General features: G+C 63.0%; 4 protein-coding genes across 7 annotated transcripts; 2 read left to right on the top strand and 2 right to left on the bottom strand.

Annotated features, from left to right (window-relative positions):
- Positions 1–695: 695 nt before the first annotated feature.
- CENPX (centromere protein X) lies at positions 696–4,419 on the bottom strand. 2 transcript variants are annotated; one of them, XM_047094098.1, is made up of 5 exons: positions 4,317–4,419; positions 1,879–1,930; positions 1,653–1,706; positions 1,321–1,406; positions 696–1,218 (listed from the first exon to the last, which is right to left on the bottom strand). In XM_047094098.1, the coding sequence occupies exons 1-5, from the start codon at positions 4,344–4,346 to the stop codon at positions 1,204–1,206; spliced, it is 237 nt and encodes a 78-aa protein (XP_046950054.1). In that variant the 5' UTR covers positions 4,347–4,419; the 3' UTR covers positions 696–1,203. The 2 variants fall into 2 exon arrangements, with proteins under 2 accessions (XP_046950054.1, XP_046950053.1); XM_047094097.1 differs by having other exon boundaries at positions 1,321–1,409.
- A 199-nt stretch (positions 4,420–4,618) lies between these two features.
- Positions 4,619–12,707, top strand: LRRC45 (leucine rich repeat containing 45). Of its 3 annotated transcripts, none has more exons than XM_047094019.1 (17): positions 4,619–5,236; positions 5,788–5,849; positions 6,269–6,339; positions 6,600–6,778; positions 7,032–7,160; positions 8,204–8,316; positions 8,643–8,701; positions 8,952–9,029; positions 9,305–9,440; positions 9,525–9,602; positions 9,692–9,803; positions 9,929–9,999; positions 10,429–10,521; positions 10,809–10,901; positions 11,451–11,621; positions 11,693–11,840; positions 12,050–12,707. In XM_047094019.1, exons 1-17 carry the CDS (start codon positions 5,017–5,019, stop codon positions 12,244–12,246), a joined length of 2,010 nt encoding a protein of 669 aa, XP_046949975.1. In that variant the 5' UTR covers positions 4,619–5,016; the 3' UTR covers positions 12,247–12,707. The 3 variants fall into 3 exon arrangements, with proteins under 3 accessions (XP_046949975.1, XP_046949976.1, XP_046949974.1); XM_047094020.1 differs by having other exon boundaries at positions 9,582–9,602; positions 11,448–11,621; XM_047094018.1 differs by having other exon boundaries at positions 4,620–5,236; positions 11,448–11,621.
- A 588-nt stretch (positions 12,708–13,295) lies between these two features.
- Positions 13,296–15,492, top strand: RAC3 (Rac family small GTPase 3). Its single transcript, XM_047093925.1, has 6 exons — positions 13,296–13,323; positions 13,678–13,954; positions 14,161–14,278; positions 14,408–14,470; positions 14,882–15,041; positions 15,282–15,492. The coding sequence occupies exons 1-6, from the start codon at positions 13,296–13,298 to the stop codon at positions 15,410–15,412; spliced, it is 777 nt and encodes a 258-aa protein (XP_046949881.1). The 3' UTR covers positions 15,413–15,492.
- Positions 15,493–16,425: 933 nt separating this feature from the next.
- Positions 16,426–19,083, bottom strand: DCXR (dicarbonyl and L-xylulose reductase). Its single transcript, XM_047094076.1, has 8 exons — positions 19,006–19,083; positions 18,833–18,930; positions 18,255–18,409; positions 18,119–18,161; positions 17,945–18,044; positions 17,793–17,857; positions 17,585–17,702; positions 16,426–17,457 (listed from the first exon to the last, which is right to left on the bottom strand). The coding sequence occupies exons 1-8, from the start codon at positions 19,055–19,057 to the stop codon at positions 17,354–17,356; spliced, it is 735 nt and encodes a 244-aa protein (XP_046950032.1). The 5' UTR covers positions 19,058–19,083; the 3' UTR covers positions 16,426–17,353.
- Positions 19,084–23,383: the final 4,300 nt, after the last annotated feature.

Consider the following 23,383-nt stretch of genomic DNA (forward strand, 5'->3'; position numbering starts at 1 on the left):
TCCTCTTCGGGTCTAATCACTTCCACATGCTCCCGGCTCTTTGAAGCCCCTAACACTCCCTGAGGAGAGGGGTGGGAGAGGAAAGTCGGGGGGCCAGCACGGGAAGGGGTGCAGGAGGGAGCCAGTGGGGCTAAATTAGGGAGGACAGGCTTGCTGTCCGGCCCAGGCCCTCCTCAGGTGCGGGCTGCCCGCAAAGGCGCAGATCTGCGTGGCAGGCAGGGTGGCTGTTGTCCCTCCCCAGGGGACACCCTGCAGCTCAGGTGTGGGAGCCCCAGGGAGGTGGGTGCCGTGGGGTGGCCAGGCCCCCGAGCGCCCGGGGGGCAGCCGCACCACCCAGACGGGCTCTGGACAGGTCCCATGCAGCTCGGGTCTCCGGCGGGGCACGGCCTGAGGCCACGGAGCCGCCCTGACCTAGCTCCGGGTCCCTCCTGCCAGCAGACCCTGCCCACGGCAACATTGCTGGGCCGTGGCGGCCCCACAGCCACGCACCCCGTGGCGGGAGCACCGTCCGGCAAGCGGCCACATGCGTGAGGGCTCGGATTTCACTGCCCCTCGCTGTGGCCCGCGGCAGGGCGCTCACAGGCGCGGTTTGGTGTCCTCCTTTCTCAGGGCTGGGCTGCCTTCCTACCAGCACGGAGAGGGGCGGCCCAGCAGGCTTTGAAGCAACTTGACTTTGGGTGATTAATGCATCAGGGAGGCGTGCCCGAGAGGCGGCTTTGATTTATTGATGTTGCCTTGTGAGAGCAAATTTATGGCTCAGGGAAGCACCTTCTGAGGGGAGTATCAGGTGGTTAAAAGGTTACACAGCAGCTTTGATGTCGGGGTGTCAGGACCGTGCGCACCTCCGCTCACTCGGAGAGGGCGCGCAGGCCACCTGCTCCAGCGGCACCCCGCTGCTTCCCGGCACCTGCGTTTGGACGACCGGGCGCTTCCCCGACACCCGTGGGTGTGAGGGGAAGACGCCTGCCTCCCCGTCCCCTCAGCGACCTTCCCCACCCCATCTCCCGTGTCCAGGCGGTCAGCAGCGAGGCAGAGGAGACACCAGGAGGGGTGGGGTGTCTGCCAGGACCCAGCTCAGCCCTTGGGGCCGTCGGAGGATCTCGGGTATCAGGAGCTGCTTGTCTGTCGCCAGAGGCCACCGAAACGTGGGCACGGGGCTTTAGCCTTGACTTGGACAGCAGGCCGCAGTGGGGGTGGAAGCCCCTAGAAGTCCAGGAGCTGTGGGGGGGGGGGGGGAGAGGAGCACTCAGAACCCACAGGTGCCAGCCCCGCTCCTGCTCCCGGGAGGGCAGGGCGCAGGCCCCACTGGGGGCCACCTACCAGCTGAGGCAACACCTTTTCCAGCTGGTCCACGTCCACGAGAGCCAGGTCCTCCGCCTGGGCCTGCCGGACGCTGCGGATGGCTGCTTCTGCCGTGACACGGGAGGAAAGTGTGCGGGGGTGGAGGACGGGGTGCACCTCCCCCCAACCCTGTGCGCGGCTGGCAGCTCAGAAACACGGGGCTTTCCAGGAGCACAGAACTTAGGGGCTGGTGGGAAAATGGCAAAGAGGTGTGTGTGTGGTTTCCCAGCTGAGAAACATGAGGGGGGCAGTGAATGGTCGGGACCGGCCTGGGGGACACCAGAGGACGCTGCCGGGGCCCCTTGGCTCACCCACGACGAAGATCTTCAGCAGCTCCGCCATGAGCCGCAACGCATCCCCGCTGACTGCAAGGTGGAGGGGAGTGAGTCACAGGATCCGTGCCCCTCTGGCCACCCCCGTCAGGGGCCGCGGTCCCACCCTGCACCCCCCCACCCCCACCCCGGCCTCCCCAAGGCGCTAGCCCTGTGCCTGGCGGTCCCTGAGTCTGGCCCCGCCTCCCAGCCAGTGCCCACGAACCTTTGGTCTTGTCATCCTTAAAATGCAGCTGCAGCAGCTTGCCCACCAGCTCCTGGGGGGGGACGGGGGACGGAAAGGCATCAATGGTGGGTCAGTGGCCCAGCACCGTGCCCTGCCTGCGGCAGACCGCTTAGGCATTCAGTTCCGGGTGCTGGAAAGACCCTCTGTCCAGGAGCCTTTCGAAAGCTGGGAGACTGGGTGGGGAGAGGGCTCCAGGGGAGAATCAGACACGCGGTGGACAGGTGGGAGCGGCCCAGGTGCCAACCCGCTGCTCCCTGGGCTCCAGGACAGTCCTGTGCTCCCACCCCTGGGCCCGAGGCACTCTCCTCGAGGGGCCCCTTGGCAGGAGCGTCCGCACCACCAACACTGCCTAGCTTGTTCCAGACCCTGCTCTCGGCGCCAGGTCAGCTCCATCTGGGGTCCCTCCCTGGGGTCTACCGCGTGCAGGGCCTGCGCACAGGGGAATCTTCCTGTACGGGCACGGGTGCCGTGAGCCACACAGCTGTGCAGGGGCCGGGCTGCTCCATCAATAGGCGGTCAGGGTGGACAGGGGAGGGGGGGAGCGGAGCCTGGGCGTGTCTGCAGGGCCTCCAGACTGGAGGGTGGGGCGAGGGCGGGTCCAAGCTGAGACTCCTCAAGGTAGGGGGCTTGAGCCCCCGAAGGATGGCACCTCTCTGCAGAGCTGGGGGAGGTGGGAGGAGGGGCAGCCAGAAATGGGGTGTCGTGCAGGGAAGGTGAGTTGGGGGCTGGCCAGCCCTTGACTTTAGCCACAGGAGGTGGCGCTGCTCCACCCAGTGCCGCTCGGCACAGCCTGAGGGCAGAGCAGAGGGCAGGACGGGGAGTGGATGCCTTGGGGCCCAGGCTTAGAGGGTAAGAACTTGCCACAGGGTCCCTCCAGCAGTGACTGTGAGAGCTTGGCGCCACCTGCTGGTCCTTCTTGCTGCTTAACCAAGAAGGTACCAGGAAAGGCCCAGAAGGCCCTGCTGCCCCACCTGCCCCGGGGGGGGGGGGGGGGCAGGAAGACCTACATCAGCAAGGCTGCTGCACCCGGGTGGGGGGGGGGGGAGACGGCGCTGTCCAGACCACTGAAGGGGTCGGCACCAGCTGAACACGGTGGTTCCCTAAATAAACAAGTAACTCAAACTCGCGGTGGGCAGGACAGCCTATAGGCACTATGGTGCCCTCTGGCCCTCACCTGGGACAGCCCTGCTCAAGGGTAATGATCGTACCCCCAGCTCTCCAGTTATAATTGCGGGGGAGCACTCTCATGACCACCACTCTGCCAAGTCATTCCAGCCTCAGTGACTTTCCCTGTTAGGTCACAACCCCTCCTGGGGTGGCCAGGGCTGAACCACAATCCCGGGTGACAAAGAAGAGGGGGCTGAAGCAGAAGGTGAGCCACAGAGGATCCCTGTGTCTGTGCAAGGGAGTGACTCCTACCCCCCGGGACTGGCAGACCTCCCTTCTGCTATCAGGGGCTCAGAAAACACTCATAGCGGGCAGGGGTCGGGAGCCAGTGGGGCCTCCGTACCCACCCAGCTACCCAGAACCGCCCTTACCAGGGCAAAGGATGAGGCCCTGAGTGGAATGGCCTGAGTGTGACCCTAGTTCTGCGTCAGTTTCTCCACCAGTAGGTGAGGAGGGTCCCAGTACCCAATTCCTAAACGGACTCGTCTGTGTCAAGGGCCTGTAACCAAGCCTGACCCAACGACACTGACTGCAGAGCCACACGCACACCCCGGATGGAACACAAACAGAAATGGTTTCAGCTTGGGGCACCTGGGGGGCCAACTTCAGCTCAGGTCATGGTCTCGCAGAACCTCAGTGCAAGCCCCGGGTGGGGGCTCTGTGCTGACAGCTCAGATCCTGGAGCCCGCTTCGGATTCTGTGTTTCCTTCTCTCTCTGCCCCTCCCCTGCTCATGCTCTGTCTCTCTGTCTCTCTCTCTCTCTCAAAAACAAGTATAAGTAAATAAGTAAATAAAAAAATAAAATAAAATAAGTTTCAGCTTGACTCGGGTGAGACACAAAGCCCAGGACTCTTGATAGGGAGCAGGCCAAAGGGAAGCTTTAGAGGATGCAGGCCGCGGGACTACCTGCGAGCCCGGCGCAACCACTACGCAAGGTGGTCGCCGGATCCCGGAGCTCCCGTGGCTCGGCGGGCGGCGAGGGTTGGGGGCACACGCCTCTGCCTGGTTTCCGCAGACCCTCTCCCTCTGGCCGCCAACCAGGCTGCCTACTCCACCCTAGGCTACTCGGCTGCAGGACCCCACCCGCGGAGAGCCAAGGGCGCGCGGGGCGGGGGTCGCGGTCGGGTTCTGGGAACGGGCCTGCCCCACAAAGCACCAGCGGGCGTAGCGGGGGCGGCTCGAGGCCCGCACGTGAGCCACCCTGGGGTCCCCCGCCCGGTCCCCGCCCCCTGCTCCGCCGGTGCGCTCACTTTCCGGAAGCCGCCGCTAGTTCCCTCCATGACAGCCGCCGGGACACGCGCCCTACAGGGTCCGGGGAGCCCCAGGCCAGTCTGTCCCGGGCGCACCCTCCGAAGTCCCGCCTCCGCCCCTCCAGCCAATCAGTCCGGAGCGCGCCCCCCGCATCCCCGCCCCCTGGGCCAGAAGCGCGTGCCCACCCCTTCGTCCCTATTGGCCCGCGAAGATCGCTCCTCCTCCTCCGCAAAGCCTCCTGGGAGTTGCAGTTTGCGCTCTCCGTTCCCGGCGCGCCTTGCTCTTCCTGGATACTGAGGTTCGCGGCGGCCGCGCGGACTCGCGTCTGCACGGGGACGGTCCGGAGCGCGAGGGCTGGGGCCTGGGGCTCGCGGACCGGCCTCGCGGCGGGAGGTGCCGTCGACGAGGGGCCCTCACCCCCGCCGCCTGGAGCGGCCCCCTGCTCACTCCCCGGCCCTGCCCTCATGGGGTCTCCCTCCTGTAGAACCAACTCACTTTGTTCCTCTTTCCTCGGCTCCTGAGAACTTAGGAGTGCCTGTGCTCCGCACTGAGCGGTCCCGGCACCGTAGGCCCCCAGGGGACAGGCCCTGCCCTCTTGTCCTCAGGGAGAAGAGCCGGGTAGCAGGAGCAAGCAGTCGCCTTCCCTCTGCTTCCCAGCCCCAGCCGGCTCATGGTGAGGCCTGTCCCCAGGAGTGTGCCATGGAAGAGTTCCGGCACTCCTACAGCCGGCTGTGCAAGGAGAGTGGGGCCGAGCCCCAGGAAACTGTCCTGCAGCAACTGCAGGGGCTGCCACGGGGTCGGCTGGACCTGGCCACTCAGAGCCTGACCGTGGACACCTGCAGGGCCTTGGGCGAGCTGCTGCAGAAGGAGGCACTGCTGACCGAGCTCATCCTGAGCGACTGCATGCTGAGCGAGGAAGGTGGGCACCCGAGGGCCGGCAGGGGCCAGGGCAGCCCTTGCAAGGTTGGGGTTGGGGTCAAGCCCTTTGCCTCAGGGCAGCCTGGACTTGCTTTGTTTCTCGCGGTTTGCTGCGCGTGGTCCACGTTCCTCGGCAGCCTCTGGCTCAGAGGTCTTCTGTCCCGACCGTCACACTTCATCTTTGTGAGGTTTCTACTCTGTGCTGCAGGCAGTTGAAGCAAGCGGCAGGGCCCCTGACAGCTGCTGGCAATTGAAACCTGGCAGCAGAGGGCAGTTTCTCTTTGCAACAGAGAAATCCTAGGTTCCCCTTAGGAGAATCCCAGGGTGCTGGTGAGCATGAGGTCAGGAGGCTGGCTCTGTGCCTAGCAGAGGTTACAGATGTCTCAGACCTGACACAGCAAGCAGGGCAACTCAATTCGGGCGTGAATCCTGACCAGTGGGGGCCACTGGGACAGTCGTTTCTCCCTTATGTCTGGGAAGCTGAGCTGTCCCAAGCTGGAGCCCACGGGGAGGAGCTCAGGGGCACAGAGTGACCGGCCTGCCGCCTTACAGGGGCCACACTGCTGCTCCAGGGGCTGTGTGCCAACACTGTTGTGCGGTTTCTGGATCTAAAGGTGAGCAAGTCTGCACTCGGGTGTGGGACTTGAGACCCGGAGGGGAGCGGTGGGGGGGTGGGGGGGGGGAGGGGGTGTGTGTGTGTGTGGAGATTTGAGTGTCCTAGCAACCTGAAAATGTGGATGGTGACCGGATACAGTATCTGTAAGTACTCTCGGCACACAGGGCTCCCTACCATCTTCTGGTGGTCTTGATTGGGGGGTGGTGTGTGATTTGAGGTTAGGAATGTGAGTTCCAGAGTGTTCGTTCAACAAACCGCTCCAGGAGGCCCGCTCTGGTCAAGGAAAGCACCTTCCGCCCACAGCCGGCCACCTGGCCTCATCCACTGTCTGACCAGGGCCCTGTGGGGTATGGACATGGCATTTGGAGCCCAGCATGTGACGATGGGGAATTACCAGGCTGCCTTTTCCTGCCCTAGGGCAATAACCTTCGAGCTGCAGGGGCCGAGGCTCTGGGACAACTCCTCCGACAGAACAAGTCCATTCAGAGGTGAGATGTGGTCCTCGGGTCGGCCCCAGAGGGCACCAGAGGGCACGTTCTGAGGCCTGAGAGAGTTCTCTTGAGCCCTCCTGGCCCGTTGTTTGCATTTCGTATCCGTTGGTAGGGAGCTGACAAGTTTAAGTTACTCACGTGGCTGCAGCTTTTCTGCTAGAGACCCCGAAGCCTGCACCTCCCCTCGAGCCCCTCCAGACCCTGTGGCAGCAGGGTGCTCCTTGGGGCCACACGCCTCACGTCCGCCTCTCCTGCAGTCTCACGCTGGAGTGGAACAACATGGGTGCGTGGGAAGACGCCTTCGCCACCTTCTGCAGGGCCCTGGCGGGCAACGGGGCCCTGCGGCAGCTGGATCTCCGCAACAATCAGATCAGCCACAAGGGCGCAGAGGAGCTGGCCCTGGCCTTGACGCGCAACGCCAGCCTCCAGCAGCTGGGTGAGGCCTCTCTGCACTGGCCTTCTCCCGGAGGTCTGAGGTCTGGGGCCGTCGCCTGCTGCTCCCTCGGCCCTCCTGCTGCTTCTGTCCTGTTCTGGAAGCAAGTGGGTGGGAAGGTGCTGCGGGGAGGGGCCCGGTTTGCTGGGCTCCTGCTCAGTTGGCGACCACAGGGAGTGCCCTTCCCCCAGAGAAAGCATCCCAGGCTGGGCCAGCCGTCTCCAGGCGCGTGTGGTGACAGTGGATTTCCTTCCAGACCTGCGCTGGAATGACATCGGCCTCCTGGGGGGCCGGGCCCTGGTGAACTGTCTCCCCCGCAACAAGACCCTGTGGAGGTTGGAGCTGGCGGGGAATAACGTCCCCGGGGACATTCTCAGAGCTGTGGGTACGGGCACTCCGGGCCGCCGACAGCTCGCCCTGTTTGGAGCCGGGGATAAAGCTGATTCCCTCGGACGGGCCCAGCCACTGAGGGAGGGGCGGCTCGGGGCTTGGGACAGGGACGCGTAGAAGCATCGTGAGATTAGCCTAAATCAGAAACGGAAGTAGAGGGAGAAGGTTCAAGGGAAGGAGACAGTGGCAGTGAGCCCGCGGAGAGCCTGCCTCGGGACGTGCGCTCGCTCCTTAGGCCTGTGAGGCACGGGGTCACCTGGGGCGTGGGGTCTTGCCCCGATGGCCATACCACTGCCTTGGTGGCCCAGCCACAGATGGGAAGGGGCTTCTTGGCATCGGCCCCGTCACCCCAGAGTTCGTGGCTACACGTGTAAGCTGTGTATCAGCACAGCCACCCAGCCCGTGTGGCCCCCTCCCATCAGTGACCCCAACAACTCAACCCCGGGCCCGGTTGGACAGTCTGCCACTCCCCATGGTTACTTGTCCTGCCAGCAGCACCGGCCACCCAAGGGCCTGAACTTGGGCTGGAATCCCGGGTGGGGCCACCACCTCCTGCTGGGCCCACCCGGCCGGTGTTGTCCCCGGCTTCTCCTGGTCCCTCAGCCGTTATGATTACCCTCAGTGCCACTTTGGGCTGGCTCCTCTCCAAATCTTGCCGGAATCTTTCTGGAACACAGGAGATGAGTGTGGTATTCGATTCTGGGGAGTCAGGCTGTGGGTTCTGACCTCTGGGGTGGAGCCCAAGTGCCCAGGAGAGCGTCCATCTGTGGGAGCTGGGCAGTCTCCCCACGTGCATGCCCCTTGCACTGGGTGCCTCCCGGGCTCCTGGCCCCACTGTTACCCACGCCTCTGCCTCCAGTGCATTGCGGGGAGGGCTCTCTGATTTGTGGGGTAAGGCTGCCTCACACAGTGTTGATTCCCAGATGACTGGCTTCTGGGTGCGGGGCCGGGCTGGCTGGTGGCCGCTCCTGGGCTGAGCAGCCTCCCCCCCCCCCCCCCACCGCCACCCCCGGTGGATAACTTGGCTCTTTCCAATAGAGCAAGCCATGGACCACAACCGGGACCGGCAGACCACCTTCCGAGAGAACCAGGCCCGCACCCATGTGCTCAGCAAGGAGGTGCAGCACCTCCAGGAAGAGAAATCCAAGCAGGTGAGTTCCGCAGAGCCTCCCCCCAGCTGCATGGACAGAGCTCCCCTTGGTCCCCATGCCATGGCCGTCTTTCCTTCTCGCGGACACCAGCGCTCCCCCGGGGCGGCCAACACTTAGGCCCGAGAGGCAGCCTCTTGGCCTGACCTCCTCTGTCAGGTGGGCGGGCGGGCAGGCTTCCCCTGTGCAGGAGTCCCAGCCTCCCTTTGGATGAGGCCAGTGCTTTCCTGTTCTGCTGCTTCGGCGGGCGTCTGCTCTCCTTCCTGCTTGACCAAAGGGAGCGGGCAGGCTCGAGGTCCTGACACGGCTCTGGCTGGCTCTGTCCCCAGTTTCTAGACTTGATGGAGACGATTGAGAAGCAGCGGAAGGAGATGGCCAGGAGCAGCAGGTGAGCGCAGCCCCGGGACCGCAGCTCACCTGGGGCGCCCGAGACTTGGATCCTCGGCACCTGCCCACCGACGAGGGGGTGGCGTGCTCCCCGGGGAAGCTGGCTGCAGGACGAGGGGCGGCACCGAGAACTTCCCGGCCCAGCACCTGGAGCGTGGTGGAAGCATCAGGAACAGCAGCTGCCGCCAGAGCCCAGGGGGCCCGGGAGGGCTCTGAGGTTTGGGCTTCTTGGACCTTCCTTCTGTTCGTAGGGCGTCAGCTATACGCGTGGGGCAACTGCAGGAAGCCCTGAATGAGAGACATTCCATCATCAATGCCCTCAAGGCCAAGTAAGCAGGGGTGGGGGGCACGAGTGTGGTTGGAGGGTGGCTTCAAAGCGCTTTAGTGATGTGCCCACGGGCAGAAAAGGGTGGGACAGACAAGAACCCGAGTCCTCGGTGTGCAAAGTGGAGGTGGGAAACGGCTGGGCTGGTAACCCTGGAAGGCTTCTCGGAGGACGTCAGCTCTAGCTGAGGTGAACAGCGGCCAGCAGGAGTGAGAACAGCAAGGCCTTTGCGAGGCCCGAGGTGAGGCAGGGGCGGGGCTGGCGTCTCCCTCCGAACAGGCTGCAGATGGCCGAGGCCGCCCTGGCCCTGTCAGAGCAAAAGGCCCAAGGCCTGGGGGAGCTCTTGGCTGCCGCGGAGCAGGAGCAGCGAAGCTTGGCGCAGAGGCAGGCAAAAGAACACAGGCTAGAGCAGCAGGTGAGCAAGGAGGGCTGGGCGCAGGGCGGGCAGGCGGTGCCGGGCAGGGGTGACGGGGGCGCCCTTGCCCTGCCTCCCCCGCAGGAAGCTGCGGAGAGGGAGGCCAAGCTCCTCAGAGACTTATCTGCTGCCAACGAGAAGACCCTCCTCCTGCGAAACCAGGTGTGGGGTGAGGGGCCGGGCCCCCTGAGGAAACGGGCGGGGCCCCGGGGCCGGGACCCAAGCTTCCCACCCACGGTGCTGCTTCCCAGGTGGACGAGTTGGAGCGGAAGGTGGGATCTCAGCAAGAGCAGCTGTTCCTGGCCAGGCAGGAGCTGACCAACACGGCGGCCGAGCTGAAGACCAGGGCCATCCAGGCTGAGGGTGGGCGCATGCGGGCCCACAGCCGAGGGGCCCGGAGAGGGGTGGGTGGGTGTCTGGGTGGGGAGCGCCGGGAACGAGGCGCCCCCAGCGAGTCCCACCCATGCTCTCCCCGCCTGGGCTTGCAGAGCATCTGGAACTAGAGAAGAAGAGGTCCCGGCAGAACTTGGAGGACTTGGAGCGGCTGCGTGCCAAGGAGGTGCTTGTCAGTGACCCCGTCAGGCCTCCTGCTGTCCCCGCTGTCTGCCCGGGGCCTGCGGAAGCCTCGGGGTGGCCTGGTGTCCCCGAAGCACAGCCCTGGCCGTGCTCCCCTTGACTGCCTTGGGGGTGCCTGGCAGTTCTTTGCCAGCCCTAGCAGATATAACACCCAGGGACTCCGACCAGGCTGTAGAAGGGACCCCGGCACAGGCTGCCGTGTGCCCTGTGCCACCCTGTGTGGCACCGGACTGTGCCCTCCACCCTTCCTGCAAAGCCGCGTGGGGCAGCCCATTCTCGGGAGGAGCAGTGTCCCCAAGATTTGCCTGCCTCCTGGGGTGGGAAGGGAAGCCTCCTTCTACGGCAGGGGGTCAGGGGATGTCCGCCCGGGGGATTGGTCTCCCAGCCCTGCCCCCACCCTGTGCCTGGGCAGGTAGAGCACCTGACTCGCCGCTTGGAAGAGAGTGAGAGGGCCATGCAGGAGAGGGTACAGAGGCTGGAGGCCTCACGGCTGTCCCTAGAGGAGGTGAGCACATGCCAGTTGGGTGCTAGACTCTGCCTTTCTCTGGGGCACCCCTTCTGTCGGTCAGAACCTCTTCAGGCCCGCCTCCCCCCGCCTTCAGGACCAGTATCTCCGTGAGGCCAGAGGGACTTTCCTACGGTGGGACGTGGGACCTCTTGGCCGTGGCAACTCCTGGGACACTCTCAGGAGGCTGGTGCAGGGCACCCCCGGCCCAGTGGCCGGGTGGGGCCACAGGGGTCCCTGGCTAGGGGCAGGAGAATAGGCCCAGTGGGTCGCTGTCTGTGGGGCAGGAGCTGAGCCGAGTGAAGGCGGCGGCTCTCAGTGAGCGTGGCCAGGCTGAGGAGGAGCTCATCAAGGCCAAGAACCAAGTCCGTCTGGAGGAGGTAAGCCCGTGGCCAGACACGCCTGGATTCCACAGCTTACGGTGCCCACCGGGGAGTGAGGCCTGAGGGGCTGATGTGCACCGGCCAGACCTAGGCCGTCCTTTGGTTCTGTAGGGGAAGGTGGGGGGACAGGAGCTCCAGAGGTACGGGGGCAGGGAAGAGTCAGAACAGGACAGGTGCAGGACACATCCCACCCCCTCCCCCGCCAAGAGCCACTGTCGTGCCACCCTGGGATGGGGGAAGCGGTCTGCCCCCGTGCAGCCTGTGATTGCATGGCCAAAGCCGGGACCCAGAGGGCAGAGTGGTCAGCCTGGGGGTGGGGAGGGGGAGCAGGAAGGGTACTCTGTGTGGGCTAGGTCAGGTCGAGCCTGCTCGGAACACACACACCGAGTGACTTCAGTTACGAGCAGTTTTCGCGCTGCAAGGAAAAGTTCCCCTGGGGCCGAGGCGGCTACTCCACAGGGAGGCCCAGGGCCAGGGCGGGAAGCGGCTGGCGGGCCTCGGCCCCTCGCCCCTGGGCTCAGCAGCCCCCCTGGGTGCCCACAGCAGCAGCGCCTGGCTCACCTGGAGGAGAAGCTGCGGCTGCTGGCTCAGGCGCGGGACGAGGCCCAGAGCGCCTGCCTGCAGCAGAGGCAGACGGTGGCCGAGGCGCAGGCGCAGGCCGGCCAGCTGGGCCTGCAGGTGGAGGGCCTGAGGCGGCGCCTACAGGAGCTGCAGCAGGTAACTCGGACTTTGAGGGCCCCCCCCCCGTGCCCTCCCCCCGCCACACGCTCACCCCCCACGTCTGGCAGGAACTGAGCAACAAGGACCAAGAAAAGGTGGCGGAGGTGACCAGGGTGCGGGTGGAGCTGCAGGAGCAGAACGGCCGCCTGCAGGCCGAACTGACGGCCCAGGAGGCTCTGAGAGAGAAGGTGGCGGCGCTGGAGCGCCAGCTGAAAGGTGAGCTGAGCCCCCTGCCCCGGTGCCCTCGTAGCCCAACCTGTCCTCGGTGGGCCACCCGACGACAGCCGGCCAGGCTGCAGAGCTGAGCCTGGCCTGGGTCTCAGCTCCCAGGGGCGCTGGATGGGGTCTGCCTCTGTGGGACCCCGGCCAGGGCCCCCCAGGCCCTCTCCCCCGCTGCCGACCTCCCTGAGATTCTTCCCCTGCAGTGATCACAGGTGACCACCGGGAGGCGCTGCTGGACAGGGAGAGTGAGAACGCCTCTCTCCGGGAGAAGCTTCGGCTCAAGGAGGCTGAGATCGCCCGGATCCGGGAGGAGGAGGCCCAGAGGGCCAGCTTCCTGCAAAATGCCGTCCTGGCTTATGTGCAGGGGTCTCCCCTGAGGGCCATGAGTCCCCAGAAGTGAAGGGAAGCAGGGGGACTCCTAGAGTGGCAGGAAGGCAGCATCTCCCGGACATCTGTGCCCCATCCCTGCCCGTCCCTTCCTCTCAAGGGACAGCCCATCAGGCTGGCAGCTTAAGGCAGGGTCTACAGCTGGGGACTTGGAAAATCGGTGCCAAGCCGGACCAGCGAGCGGGGCCACTGCTGCCCAGCGCTGGGGTGCCCTGCAAGGCAGGCACGGGGCTAGTCAGCCAAGACGTCCCCAGCGGACACACCGTGGGCCCCAACCCCAGTCCTTCGGGCGGGTCCCAGGGAACATGCCTGAGATGTGTTTCAGAAGAAGCAGCCACAGGGGAAGAAAATCCAGAAGACCTGCACCCCTACCCCTCACAATCACCTGTTCCGGTGTGCCCACAAACGCTCCTTTCCCAATGTAACCAGGAGTCCTGGTTCTTTTGAAATACAGAACTTTTACACTTTGTGATACATTTTGGGCCGGTGCCTTTCCCCACATGTGTCTGTGCTCCCAGCCACCCAGGAGACCCTCTCGGGCGTGGCTGTTGCCCTGTGGGGACGTGGGGCTACTGTAGCACACCGCTGGGGCTGCGGGGGCGGGGTGGGGGGGGACCGGTGACTGCCAGCACCAGCTGTCTCCTGGTCGCGGGGCGAGTGCATCTCAGCCCCTCTGTCCGCGGGCCCTGGGCAGGCGCTTCCTGGAAGAAGCCACAGGCACGCAGACGGCCCCACACACGGCCTGGTTGGGGGGCATCGCCTGCCTGCGCTGGCCCCCGGCCCGTGGCATGGGTCCCAGGGGCTCCGGGGACTGGCTGGGGATCGCCGTGTCCCCACCCCTCACCGGAGTTCTCCGGGACCGGGCGAGTGCCGGGCTCGGGGCGGGCCCGCGCCCCCCGCGCCCCCCGCCGGCCGCGCTCGGCTGTCTCCGCGCCCGGCGCTCGGCGGCGCTCGGCTGTCTCCGGCCGCTCGGCTCCGCGCTCGGCTCGGGTCCGCGGCCGCTGCGGCGCCGGGCATTTCTCCGCAGCTCGGCTCGCGGCCGCGCCCGCCCGGCCCGCGCCCATGCAGGCCATCAAGTGCGTGGTGGTCGGCGACGGGTGAGTGCGCCGCGCGGGGGCCGCGGGGCCGGGCGGGGGCGGCCCCGGGGACCCTGCCCGGGCTGGGCGCAAGGCTCCGGGGCGCGGGAGCGGCGGGGGTGCGGGGGGCCGGGCGGGGCGGCCCTCACGCCCCGACGCCCCTCCCGCGCGCGCCGCCCCGGGGTCGGGCCGGAGCGGGAGGGCGCGCCGGGGCGGGGTCCCCGCCGGCCGCCGGGCCGCGGGCCTCCGGCCCGGGCCCACCTGATGCTGCCCTGCCGCCGCCTGGCCACCGGGTGGGTGGGGCCGGGCCTCCCACCTGGGCTGCGCCCTCCGCCGGGCCCACCCGCCCGGGTGCCGGAATCTCTGAGACGGCTCGCCCCACCCCCACCCCCAGCCCCAGCCCTGCCCTGGGGAGGCCGGCCCGCGCTGGTCCTCCTCCAGCTCTGGGCAGCTGCGGGTCTGCCGGGCCGGGACCCCTGTGTTCGCCTGTGGCTGCACGGGAGGGGCTGCCCTTGCTGGGCGGAGGGCTGAAGCCTGGCCTGGGAGCAACGTGGGCTCGCCCTCTGTCCGCAGCGCCGTGGGGAAGACCTGCTTGCTGATCAGCTACACGACCAACGCCTTCCCGGGAGAGTACATCCCCACCGTGTGAGCGCTCCGGGCGGGCGGGTCTGGAGCTGGCCCGTCAGGGCCTCGGGCGCGGTCTCGGTGTCGTGGGCCCCCCACCCCCCCCACCCCGGGCTTCGAGGTCAGGCGCGGGAGGCCCGGGTCTGGGCTGCTCGGGTGGGGCCGGGGCGCTGCCACACCTCGCGTTCTGTGCGGGCCTGGGCCGACCTTCCCGCTCTGCCTGGCAGTTTCGACAACTACTCTGCCAACGTGATGGTGGACGGGAAGCCGGTCAACCTGGGGCTGTGGGACACCGCCGGGCAGGAGGACTACGACCGGCTGAGGCCACTGTCCTATCCCCAAACTGTAGGTGACGACAGGGCCGCCCCGGGAGCTGGGTGGCTTGGGTGGGGTCCTCTTGGGGATATGTGGGGGGGTTGCCGTTTGGAGGTCCTTGACCACTCCCACCAGGGCCCCCTCACCTTTTCTCCCAAGGACGTCTTTCTGATCTGCTTCTCTCTCGTGAGCCCGGCGTCCTTTGAGAATGTTCGAGCCAAGGTAGGGCAGTGTCGCAGGGAGGGCTTGTCTGTGGGAGAGGGGTTGTTCAGAGGATTTGCCCTGGCAGGGTGGGAGCTCTTGCCTGAAGACCTTAGGCAGCTTGTCCTTCGGAGGCAGGCGAGGTCTTGGCACGGGGTCTGAAGGTGACCCGGGACAGTGATGAGGGGCTGCGGTGAGGTAGGGGTGGGGGGTGAAGCTCTCAGAGAAGGCAGGGCCGCTAGGCCCTTGAAACTTCCGGGTAGGCATTTTGTTCTGGGTCACTTTCCCACTAATCCCAGTGACGGCTCCAGGAAGGGCTGAGGGTAGATCCAGGGACCAAGAGGAAGGGACTCTTGGGAGCCACGGCCTGCTGCGGGCATGGCTGGGGGAGAAGCTCTCAAGGGGTAGGGGTCAGAGCCTCCATCCCCGCAGTGGTACCCCGAGGTGCGACACCACTGCCCCCACACGCCCATCCTCCTGGTGGGCACCAAGCTGGACCTCCGTGACGACAAGGACACCATTGAGCGGCTGCGGGACAAGAAGCTGGCGCCCATCACCTACCCCCAGGGCCTGGCCATGGCCCGGGAGATCGGTGAGTGGGCCCTGCAGGGCCTTGGGATGCCGGCGGGAAAGGGACAGGAGGCCTGCTCTGGAGGGCACAGTGCTGCCCCCTGTGGGCCCCCACCTGTGCTCACCCCTTACTTGCACAACCCGCCCCCCCCCCCGCCCTGCTGCCACCTCCCTTGCTGTCCTCCCCCTCGCTGAGTCCCATCCTCAGCGTCCCCTACTCTCGCTGTCCCCTCATCACGGTCCCCTCCCTCGCTGCCCTCAGGCTCTGTCAAGTACCTGGAGTGCTCAGCCCTCACTCAGCGGGGCCTGAAGACCGTGTTTGACGAGGCCATCCGGGCTGTGCTCTGCCCACCCCCTGTGAAAAAGCCCGGGAAGAAGTGCACGGTCTTCTAGAGCCAGCTTCTGGAGGAGCGACCCCGCCCGGGCCCGTGCTTGCTGTCGTGTCGAGATGTTTGGTGTCCCTGAGTCTGCTGTGGGGGAGTGGTGTGGGTGGGGAGGGGGAAGAAGCATGGGGACAGGGCTGGGGCCGTGGAGTCCTGTCTGCTCTGTCTTGTCCTTCTGGGGTACAGCTCCAGCTTTACCTGGCCCCCACGGGAGGCTGGAAGGGAGCAGGGTCTCCCTCGGGCTGCAGGGGCAGGTCCAGGGCAGCCCCAGGATGGGCTTCCTGGTGGGGGAGGTTGGGGGGATGGGTCCGGTTCATGCGCCCCAGGATGGGGCAGCCCTTTCTTCTTTTATACAATAAACATTCTCCACCACCATCTCCCGCCTGTCTGGGTGCTTGCCTCTCTGCCCTGGGGTGCCTGGCCCCTCACTTCCCCCATCCAGAGTACAGAGGGGTGAGCTTGACCCCACAACCTGGGCAAGAGGAGAGAACGACCTTGCTCAGCTGTGTCAGTCCCCAAAGGATGTGACCCAGATCAAAATGGGAGCAAGGACATGTAGCCCCTTTGGGGTGAGGAAAGCCCCCCTCGTGCTGACTTCAGGCCTCGGGGAGGGGCACGCGCTGGGGAGGCGGGCTTCCGTGCAGCAGCTCTCAGGTGTGGGGAGGGGACAGCCTGCGGTCCCGCACCCACCAGGGCTGGGCCACACTGAGCTAAGTATTCAAGAAGAGACGCGGTCAGGAGGAGAGGCGGCCAGTGTAGAAAAAAGCGTGGTGGTCAAGTGTGGTTCCTCTGGAGTGGCAAGGGGGCCGTGTGTCAGTGCCAGAGTCAGAAATAGTGGGAGGGAAGGTGAAGGTCAGCCGGGGAGCGCCCCGGGGGGCCACAGTGCAGGAGCTCGGACTTCACCCGAGGCCGCAGGGTGCCAGTCCAGGCAGGTGCTTACGACACCAGGCCTCCCCATGGTGTGCACAACAGGCTCCCGCCGGCTCAGAAGAGCCAACTGTGAGAGTTTTCAGGAGTTTCGCTAGCCAGTTGCTAAACTGCCTTTATTAATAATTATATACACTTACAATGAGTCATATCAGAAAACGAGCAAATACTCCAAACATCCGTTTTTGTACACAATGCTATCGTCTAGGTGTGTGGGGTTACTTGTGCCCGTGGCATCTGTGTGGTGCGGATGCCACATGAAGGTGGGACACTGCACATCCGTCCCCACACACCTGTGCCCAGCCCCGCCCTCAGTGACATCAGATTGGGGGGGGGTGTCCCTACCCTGTGGAGACCGGCAAGTTCGAGCAGTGCCTGGCGGACCGAATCGTTCAGGCCTAAGGCAGGAAGACACGCGGGTGACACATGGGCCAGCTCTCACGTGGGGAGTCCTTTGCGAGCCACAAAAGTGGGACGATGTCCTTCCAGTATTTGAAAACTGTCACCTGATTCGGCAAAGAGGTCGATCAGGTCACTGACAAATTAGCGAAGTTCCAACATCCGTCTTCCTTGTTCCACTTCTGACTCGTTCATTAATGCCAATAAGCATCAACCGATGTCTCCGTGCGGTTACACCCACGGAGCTGGTTGTCAGAACGCCGCTGCTTCCAGCCCACAAGCCTCTGGACGAGCCAAAGGCCATCCTTGGTCAAATTCACCGCCGCACTTAGGAGGTGGCCTCCTGGATGGCCTCGCCTCCCAGGCCCTGCCAGGAACTTGGCCAGGTCTGAAAAATCTCAGGCACGGGAGCCAGGCCGCCACCTGGCCTGGGCTGTGAGTTGAACAGGTGCCTGCCTACCTGGGACTCATTCCCACCCCCCAGCACTGGGTCCTGCACCCCCCGACCCCTTGCCAGCGGCCTAGCAGTCAGTGTGCAAACCAGGCAGAAGAATCATGTTTATTGGAGAGACGGGGACAGGGGTGGGCTCAGCACGAAGCAGGGGTTACGTTAGGCAGAGGAGACTCAGGTGGCCAGGAAGCCTCCGTCCACCGGCACGGTGGAACCCGTGGTCATGCTGCTCCGGTCACTCAGAAGGAAAAGGATGACGTCCACCACATTCTCCACCTCTGTGGGCAGGGTGGAAGTCAGGGCACAGGCGGAGGGGGCTGCCCTCATCCTTCCCTCTCACTTCTCACCTAGGCGGGTACGGGGGCTACTGGTGCACCCCCCCGGCTGGGCTCCTGCCTGACTCACCAGCAAACCTGCCAAGTGGGATTCGATCCAGCATGGCCTTGGCCTTCTGGGGGTCGCTCCAGTTGGCCTGGGCCATGGGGGTCATCACCACTGTGGGGTTCACCGCATTCACGCGGATCTGCACCAGGACAGACAGGAGGTCAGCAAGGCAGGCTAGGCGCCCAGGGCACGAGGGCTGGGTGATGGGAGGCGTCCCAGGGGGGCTCACCTTGTGTGGCCCAAGCTCCAGAGCCATCACCCTGGTCAGCATGTCCATGGCACCCTTGGTAGAACCTGTGAGGAGTGGCGTGCCTGGAGCCTGACGGCTGCAGGCTTGGGGGTCGGGGGGTTCGGGCGGGAGCACACCTGGGGCTTACTCACAGTAGACGCTGTGGTTGGTTATTGCGCGCTGTGAGGCCTGGCTGGAGATATTCACGATGGCCCCCGGGGCCCCCCTAGCTATCAGGCCCCTCGCCACGATCTGGAATTGCAGAGGGAGCGTGAGGTAGAACTCGTCACCCACTAGTTCCCGCCCCAGCCCTGAAGGCGGCTCACCTGAGACACCTGGATGACAGCCCGCAGGTTCACATCGAAGGATCTGGAGGCAGATGGAGAGACCCCGGTCAGGGACTGGGGCTGCTGCTGCAGGGGACAGCCCTGCCCCCGGGGGCGTCTACCCTGGTCAGCTCACGTGTCACACGCCTCCTTGGTGACCTCCAGGAAGGGCTGCAGCAGCGCCACGGCGGCATTGTTCACCAGGAGGTCCACGGGGCCCACACTGCCCAGTGCCCGCTCCGTGGCGTCCCAGTCACCCAGGTCCACACACACGGGCTCCACCCCCGGACACTGTGCGTAGCGGGGGGAGGGACAGCTACCAGCGGCTCCCCGCCCCAAAAGGGGCGCTGCCTCACCGATCTTTCAGCCTGACAGGGGGCGGGGCTAGAGGTCCCAGAGGATACCTTCTTGGGGTTCAGAACGCAGGCTGCTGAGGGAGGTGGTAGAGGACCTAACGCGGCCCCTGGGCATCTCGGGGCTTGGTGACCTGGAGGCTGGCCCCGCCTCCGGCCAGTCCACTTCCTGCGTCCCAAGGCCCCGGGCCGGCAAAGCAGCAATTTCTGCCTCCTCCCAAGCCCAGGGGGCGTTGCCGTTCCACCGGAGGCCGCGCGCCCTGGGAGGGGCTGCTCAGGGTCCTGGGTCAGCCCCTGCGCCCCGCGCCTGCGCGTCCCGGCCCTCTCGCCACCCCCGGGGCCGGGACAGAGCTGCGCCTACCTCGAGGACCAGGCTGTCCAGGTCGGCCCGGGTCCGGCTCAAGGCCACCACCTGCACCCCCGCCGCGTGCAGCGCCTTGACAGTGCCGCGCCCGATGCCTGCGGGGAGCGCGGCTCAGTGCGTGCGTCCCCCGCCCCGGCCGCCCGCCGCCCCAGGCCGCCCCGCAGGCCCACCTTTGCCCGCCCCGGTGACGAGCGCACGGCGGCCCGCGAGCCCCAGGTCCATGGCTGGCGTTCAGCGTCTGAGTGTGGCGGCCGTCGGAGGGCGCGGGGCGGGACGGCGGAGAGGCGGGGCGCGGAGGGGCCAATCACAGGCTGGTGTCCGGGTCGGGGGCGGGGACATGGAAATAGCACCGCCCAGGCGGGCGCCGCAGGCGCAAGGGAGTGGGGGCGGCGGGGGGCGGCGGGGGGCGGCGGGGGGCGGCGGCGGGGGGCGGCGGGGGGCGGCGGGGGGCGGCGGGGGGCGGCGGGTCACCTGAGCCTGAAAGCTGTTTAGCGGCCTCCGAAAGCAGAGCCCCGGAGAGCACCGGTTCCCTGCCAAGATTGTTCCAGAAAAGGTGTGCTGGTTAATACCAGAAAGAACGTGTAGCTACACGTGAAATGCAGAACTCAGCGCCAACATATCTTGCTTTGTTTCTGGGAAGAAAAGTTTGGCAAAAGGGATCGCATGACCCACACCCCCACCCTACCCCATGGCTGACGCAGGTTCTCTCATCGTGCCCAAAGGGAAAGAGTTTGGACAACTAAATCAGCCTGAAGAAGCCAATGCCAACAAAGCCCCACCTTAACGTGGTGAGGTAGAGTCCCCTCCCTAAGGAAGGAAAAAAACAAAAACAAAATCCTCAAGGTAACCTGGCTGTGCGCATACATGACAACATCCCTCAGGACCTTGTAACATGAGATCACTTAATCAGACTGCATGTTTGTGTGTTACCACATATGGGAGAAAAAGAAGTAGAAAACACATTTGAAAAACTATGCCACGTGGTGCTCGGGGCTCAGTTCTTTGGGTACGAACCCAACTGAGCTGTGCTGGCAGGAATAAAGTTGCTTTCTGGGAAGTAAAACCTCAGTGTTGCGACTCTGCGAGAGTCCTGCTACATTACTTGGGGACTCGTCCGGGATTCAGAGACAGTGCGTTTCCACCTCCTTTGCTGCTGGGATACGAACCTCCGGGCGCCGGGGGACCACTTGACCCGCAGGAGGCTACCCCTCCCGGCTGGGGGTGAGGACCCCGTGGGCGCCAGCGGAGCCCGTGAGGCCCAGGGACCAGCTCAGGGAGCGCCCATCAGACTAGTATGAACCCAGGTTCGTTTTGGCGGACCTGCCCCTAAGAGGCAGAAGGGGAGCCTGGTCACCCCCCAGGGCTGCCTTAGTAGTTCCGCGAGGGGACTAGGCACAAAGCCGCAACTCCAGGGCGCTCGGCGGCGGGTTGGAGTCACCGTGTGACCGTGTGTGGGGACTTGTCTCTCATTCATTTCCTGGGTCAATGACTATGGTAATTAGAGCCAACTGTCTCTGGTTAGCTTACCTCAGAATGGGAGCTTTAAGGAATACTCCCAAGGGGCCAAAACTCCCTTTGTTTCAGGGAAATTCCCTGTCTTCTCCGGACTGACATGCACTGCCTTGTTGCACTAGTGAAAAACAAAACAAAACAAAAGAAACCTGGGGTCTGCTCCTCTGTCTGAGCCCACAAGACTTAAAACTGAGAATTCTCTTTCTCTGCCTTCTGCTGGCACCTCGCCTCTTCTGCCTTCCCCTCCCCCCCTCCTGTTTCTGCACCACTTGGGGGGCGGCCTGCAGAACGGGCTCCCCAATGCCTCAGGCACATAAGCACCCCGCCCCAGAGATCCTAGAGTGGAGACCACACACTTCAGATTTCCCCACCAGGACTCTAAGTAGCAATTGATCACGGGAAACAAATTGTCTTCGGTGGACCCAAGTAAAACGTATTCAGTGTTTAAGTTAATTTAAGTTTGTTGGTTTGATAGAGACAATGTTTATCAACATTAAAAAAAAAAAAAAAACTTTTACTCTACCTAGATTTGCAAATAAGCTCATGTGATCTCTGTTCCAATTTAACAGAAGGGTGACTTAAAGTAATGGTTAACTTTGTCTCACAGTTTTCGTGAGTAATTGCTTTCAAAGTCTTTGGTAACTTAAAACTGTTAGGATGTCCTTGGAACCACAGTAGAGGGGTCGGCCATCTTGCCAGTGCAATCCAACGAAAAGCCCCGAGTAGCTAGCGTGCCAGAACGAATTGGAGGTCAACCAATCACCGAGCGACAGCACGACCTGAAAAAGGCCCACCCAGACCTAAACCCGGAGGAGCTGCAGCTTAAAAACCCCACCCCACCACACCTGGGCGCGACTTCCCTGGCTCCTCTCTCTCTCTCTCTCTCTCTCTCTCTCCTTGAGTCACGGAACCTCGCCCGAGACCTTAGTTCCCAAATACAGCCTTTGACTGCTAAAATTTTTTAGCCTCTGACTCCTACCTTTACCCTGCCTTACGCCTGACCCTAACAAAAACGTTAAAGTTTTTGCTTGCATGATAAATTGGGTTTTAATTCATTGGCTATCTAACGAGACAAGAGGCTAAAGGACTAATTACTAGATGTAGGTTTGCGCTTTTGACTTGTTGCAGAAAAACTAAAGATATTTGGATCTGTTAAAAAACATGCTTTGTGCTTAATTGATTCGTAAGTTTGCCATCTAAGAAATTCTGATGTAACAGTTCACAATTGATTACTACTTAGTTTTCGCTGGAGACTAAGGTTTCTAAGAGTTAAAATTCTGCTAAATGTAGTTGAGACTGATGGAAATAAGGAAAGCAACTCTACATGTAGAAAACTAGACATATAAATAAATATAAGGCATGGAAATACATTTTTTGTTAAAGGTAAACAAAAAAAAAAAAGTAATTTTGTCCTAAATAAGACTGGTTGTTTGGGGGAAAAAATGGCTCAGGTCAAAATCTAAAAGCAAAGGACAGTTATAAAAAGTTTTATGAAGAAAAATCTTTAAAAAATTGTACATATGGTCAGGAGGTCTAAGGTCAAATCTTTAAACTACGCTAAATTAGCCACTATCTTACAGACACAAAATAAAACCCCGGTGGCCTTCCTGGAAAGGTTAAGGGAGGCTCTCATTAAATACACACTGTGGGCCACTTGACCGACCCTTGGGTAGATTCTAATTTCCGTACCCCTACACCATCCCTCGTAAGCTTGAAGAAGCCAGAACGGTCACCATCCCTGTTCCCTCACAGCAGACACAGGCCCTGTCCCAGGGGAGCAATGAATAGGGAAAGGGTGAACTTTAGGCAGGGAGAGACAAGGGACCTTCAGGGAGGCAGACTACAGCTGCAGGTGGGAGGCTGAAGAAGCAGACGGGGTTCTCTCCTTGTGAAATCCCTTATGGGCACCCCCCCATTATCAAGGGCATAAGGGGGGGGTCTAAATGAGACAGGCAATCTAACCCTAAGACAACAGACGTGAGCCCTTGCGTCTACCCTAACCACCTTATACCACTGGGTCAGGGAGCGATTACCTGTGAGTCTGACCACAGATGCTCACCCTTTTAAACCAGGAGATGCTGTATGGGTGAAGGAGCAGAGTGTCCAACCCCTAAAACCCCTCTGGAGAGGACTGTTCATTGTCATTTTGTGCACCCCTACGCAGGAAAGTAGCCGAAGCGGGTCCCTGGGTTCACTACGGCAGAGTGCAGCCGGCATCTCGAAACTGGGAGTGCCTTCCTGATCCATCCACGCCGTGCAAGCTGACCACAAGGAAGAAGCAATCTGCAACTCCAGGGGCTCCGGCTCCGGGAGACTGCAGCCCTGCTTTAGTCACTTGGAAGCTGACTGATCTAGGCACGGCAGCAGCTTGAGGAACCGACGGTCCGATGAAACAAGACTGTCCTTATTTTCTATATGTTTCCTTGCTGTGAGGCACTGTCACGCCTTGTTTTTCACTGTTACTGTGATTCTTGCCCTACTTTTCACCATGGGATTGGCTGAGGCCGCCCCGGGCCGGCTAGGAATGGGGGGAGAGGTTTCTGTTAGCACTCACTAGCCAAGCAGCAAACCAAAATGCTCAGCGCTATCTATCAAAATCGCTGGGCCTCGGGTCACCTGCTTGCTTCTGAGGAAGAAGTCTGTAAAAAGTTTAGCCTCAGCAACCGCTGCCTATAGATAATGAGGAAAAAGTCATAGAAAAGATCACAGATCAGATCAAAAGGATTACTCATGTCCCTGACCAGACCTGGAGTGGTTAAAAGCCCGGAGAGTTCTTTGGAAACTAACTTTCAGGGGATTCAAAACCCTCATAAAAATTATCCTCCTGATTCTGGGAGGTTGCTTAATCCTACGGTGCTTGGCTCCCTTGGTTGTACGGTCTGCTTCCAGTCTCACTGAGGCCATGATTTAAAAAAAAAAAAAAGAGGACAGCCATACATGAAATGATGCTATAGAAATACAAGCCTTTAAACCAAGATGGTGCTCTTTAACCCAAAATAGAGGGGTCCAAGCATCAAAGAGGGGAATGCGGTAGGG

Source organism: Lynx rufus, unplaced genomic scaffold (genome assembly GCF_022079265.1).
Source record: "Lynx rufus isolate CCGP_SWC_20201006 ecotype Redwood Valley unplaced genomic scaffold, mLynRuf1.p SCAF_37, whole genome shotgun sequence".
In the NCBI taxonomy this organism is placed as follows: Eukaryota; Metazoa; Chordata; class Mammalia; order Carnivora; family Felidae; genus Lynx; species Lynx rufus.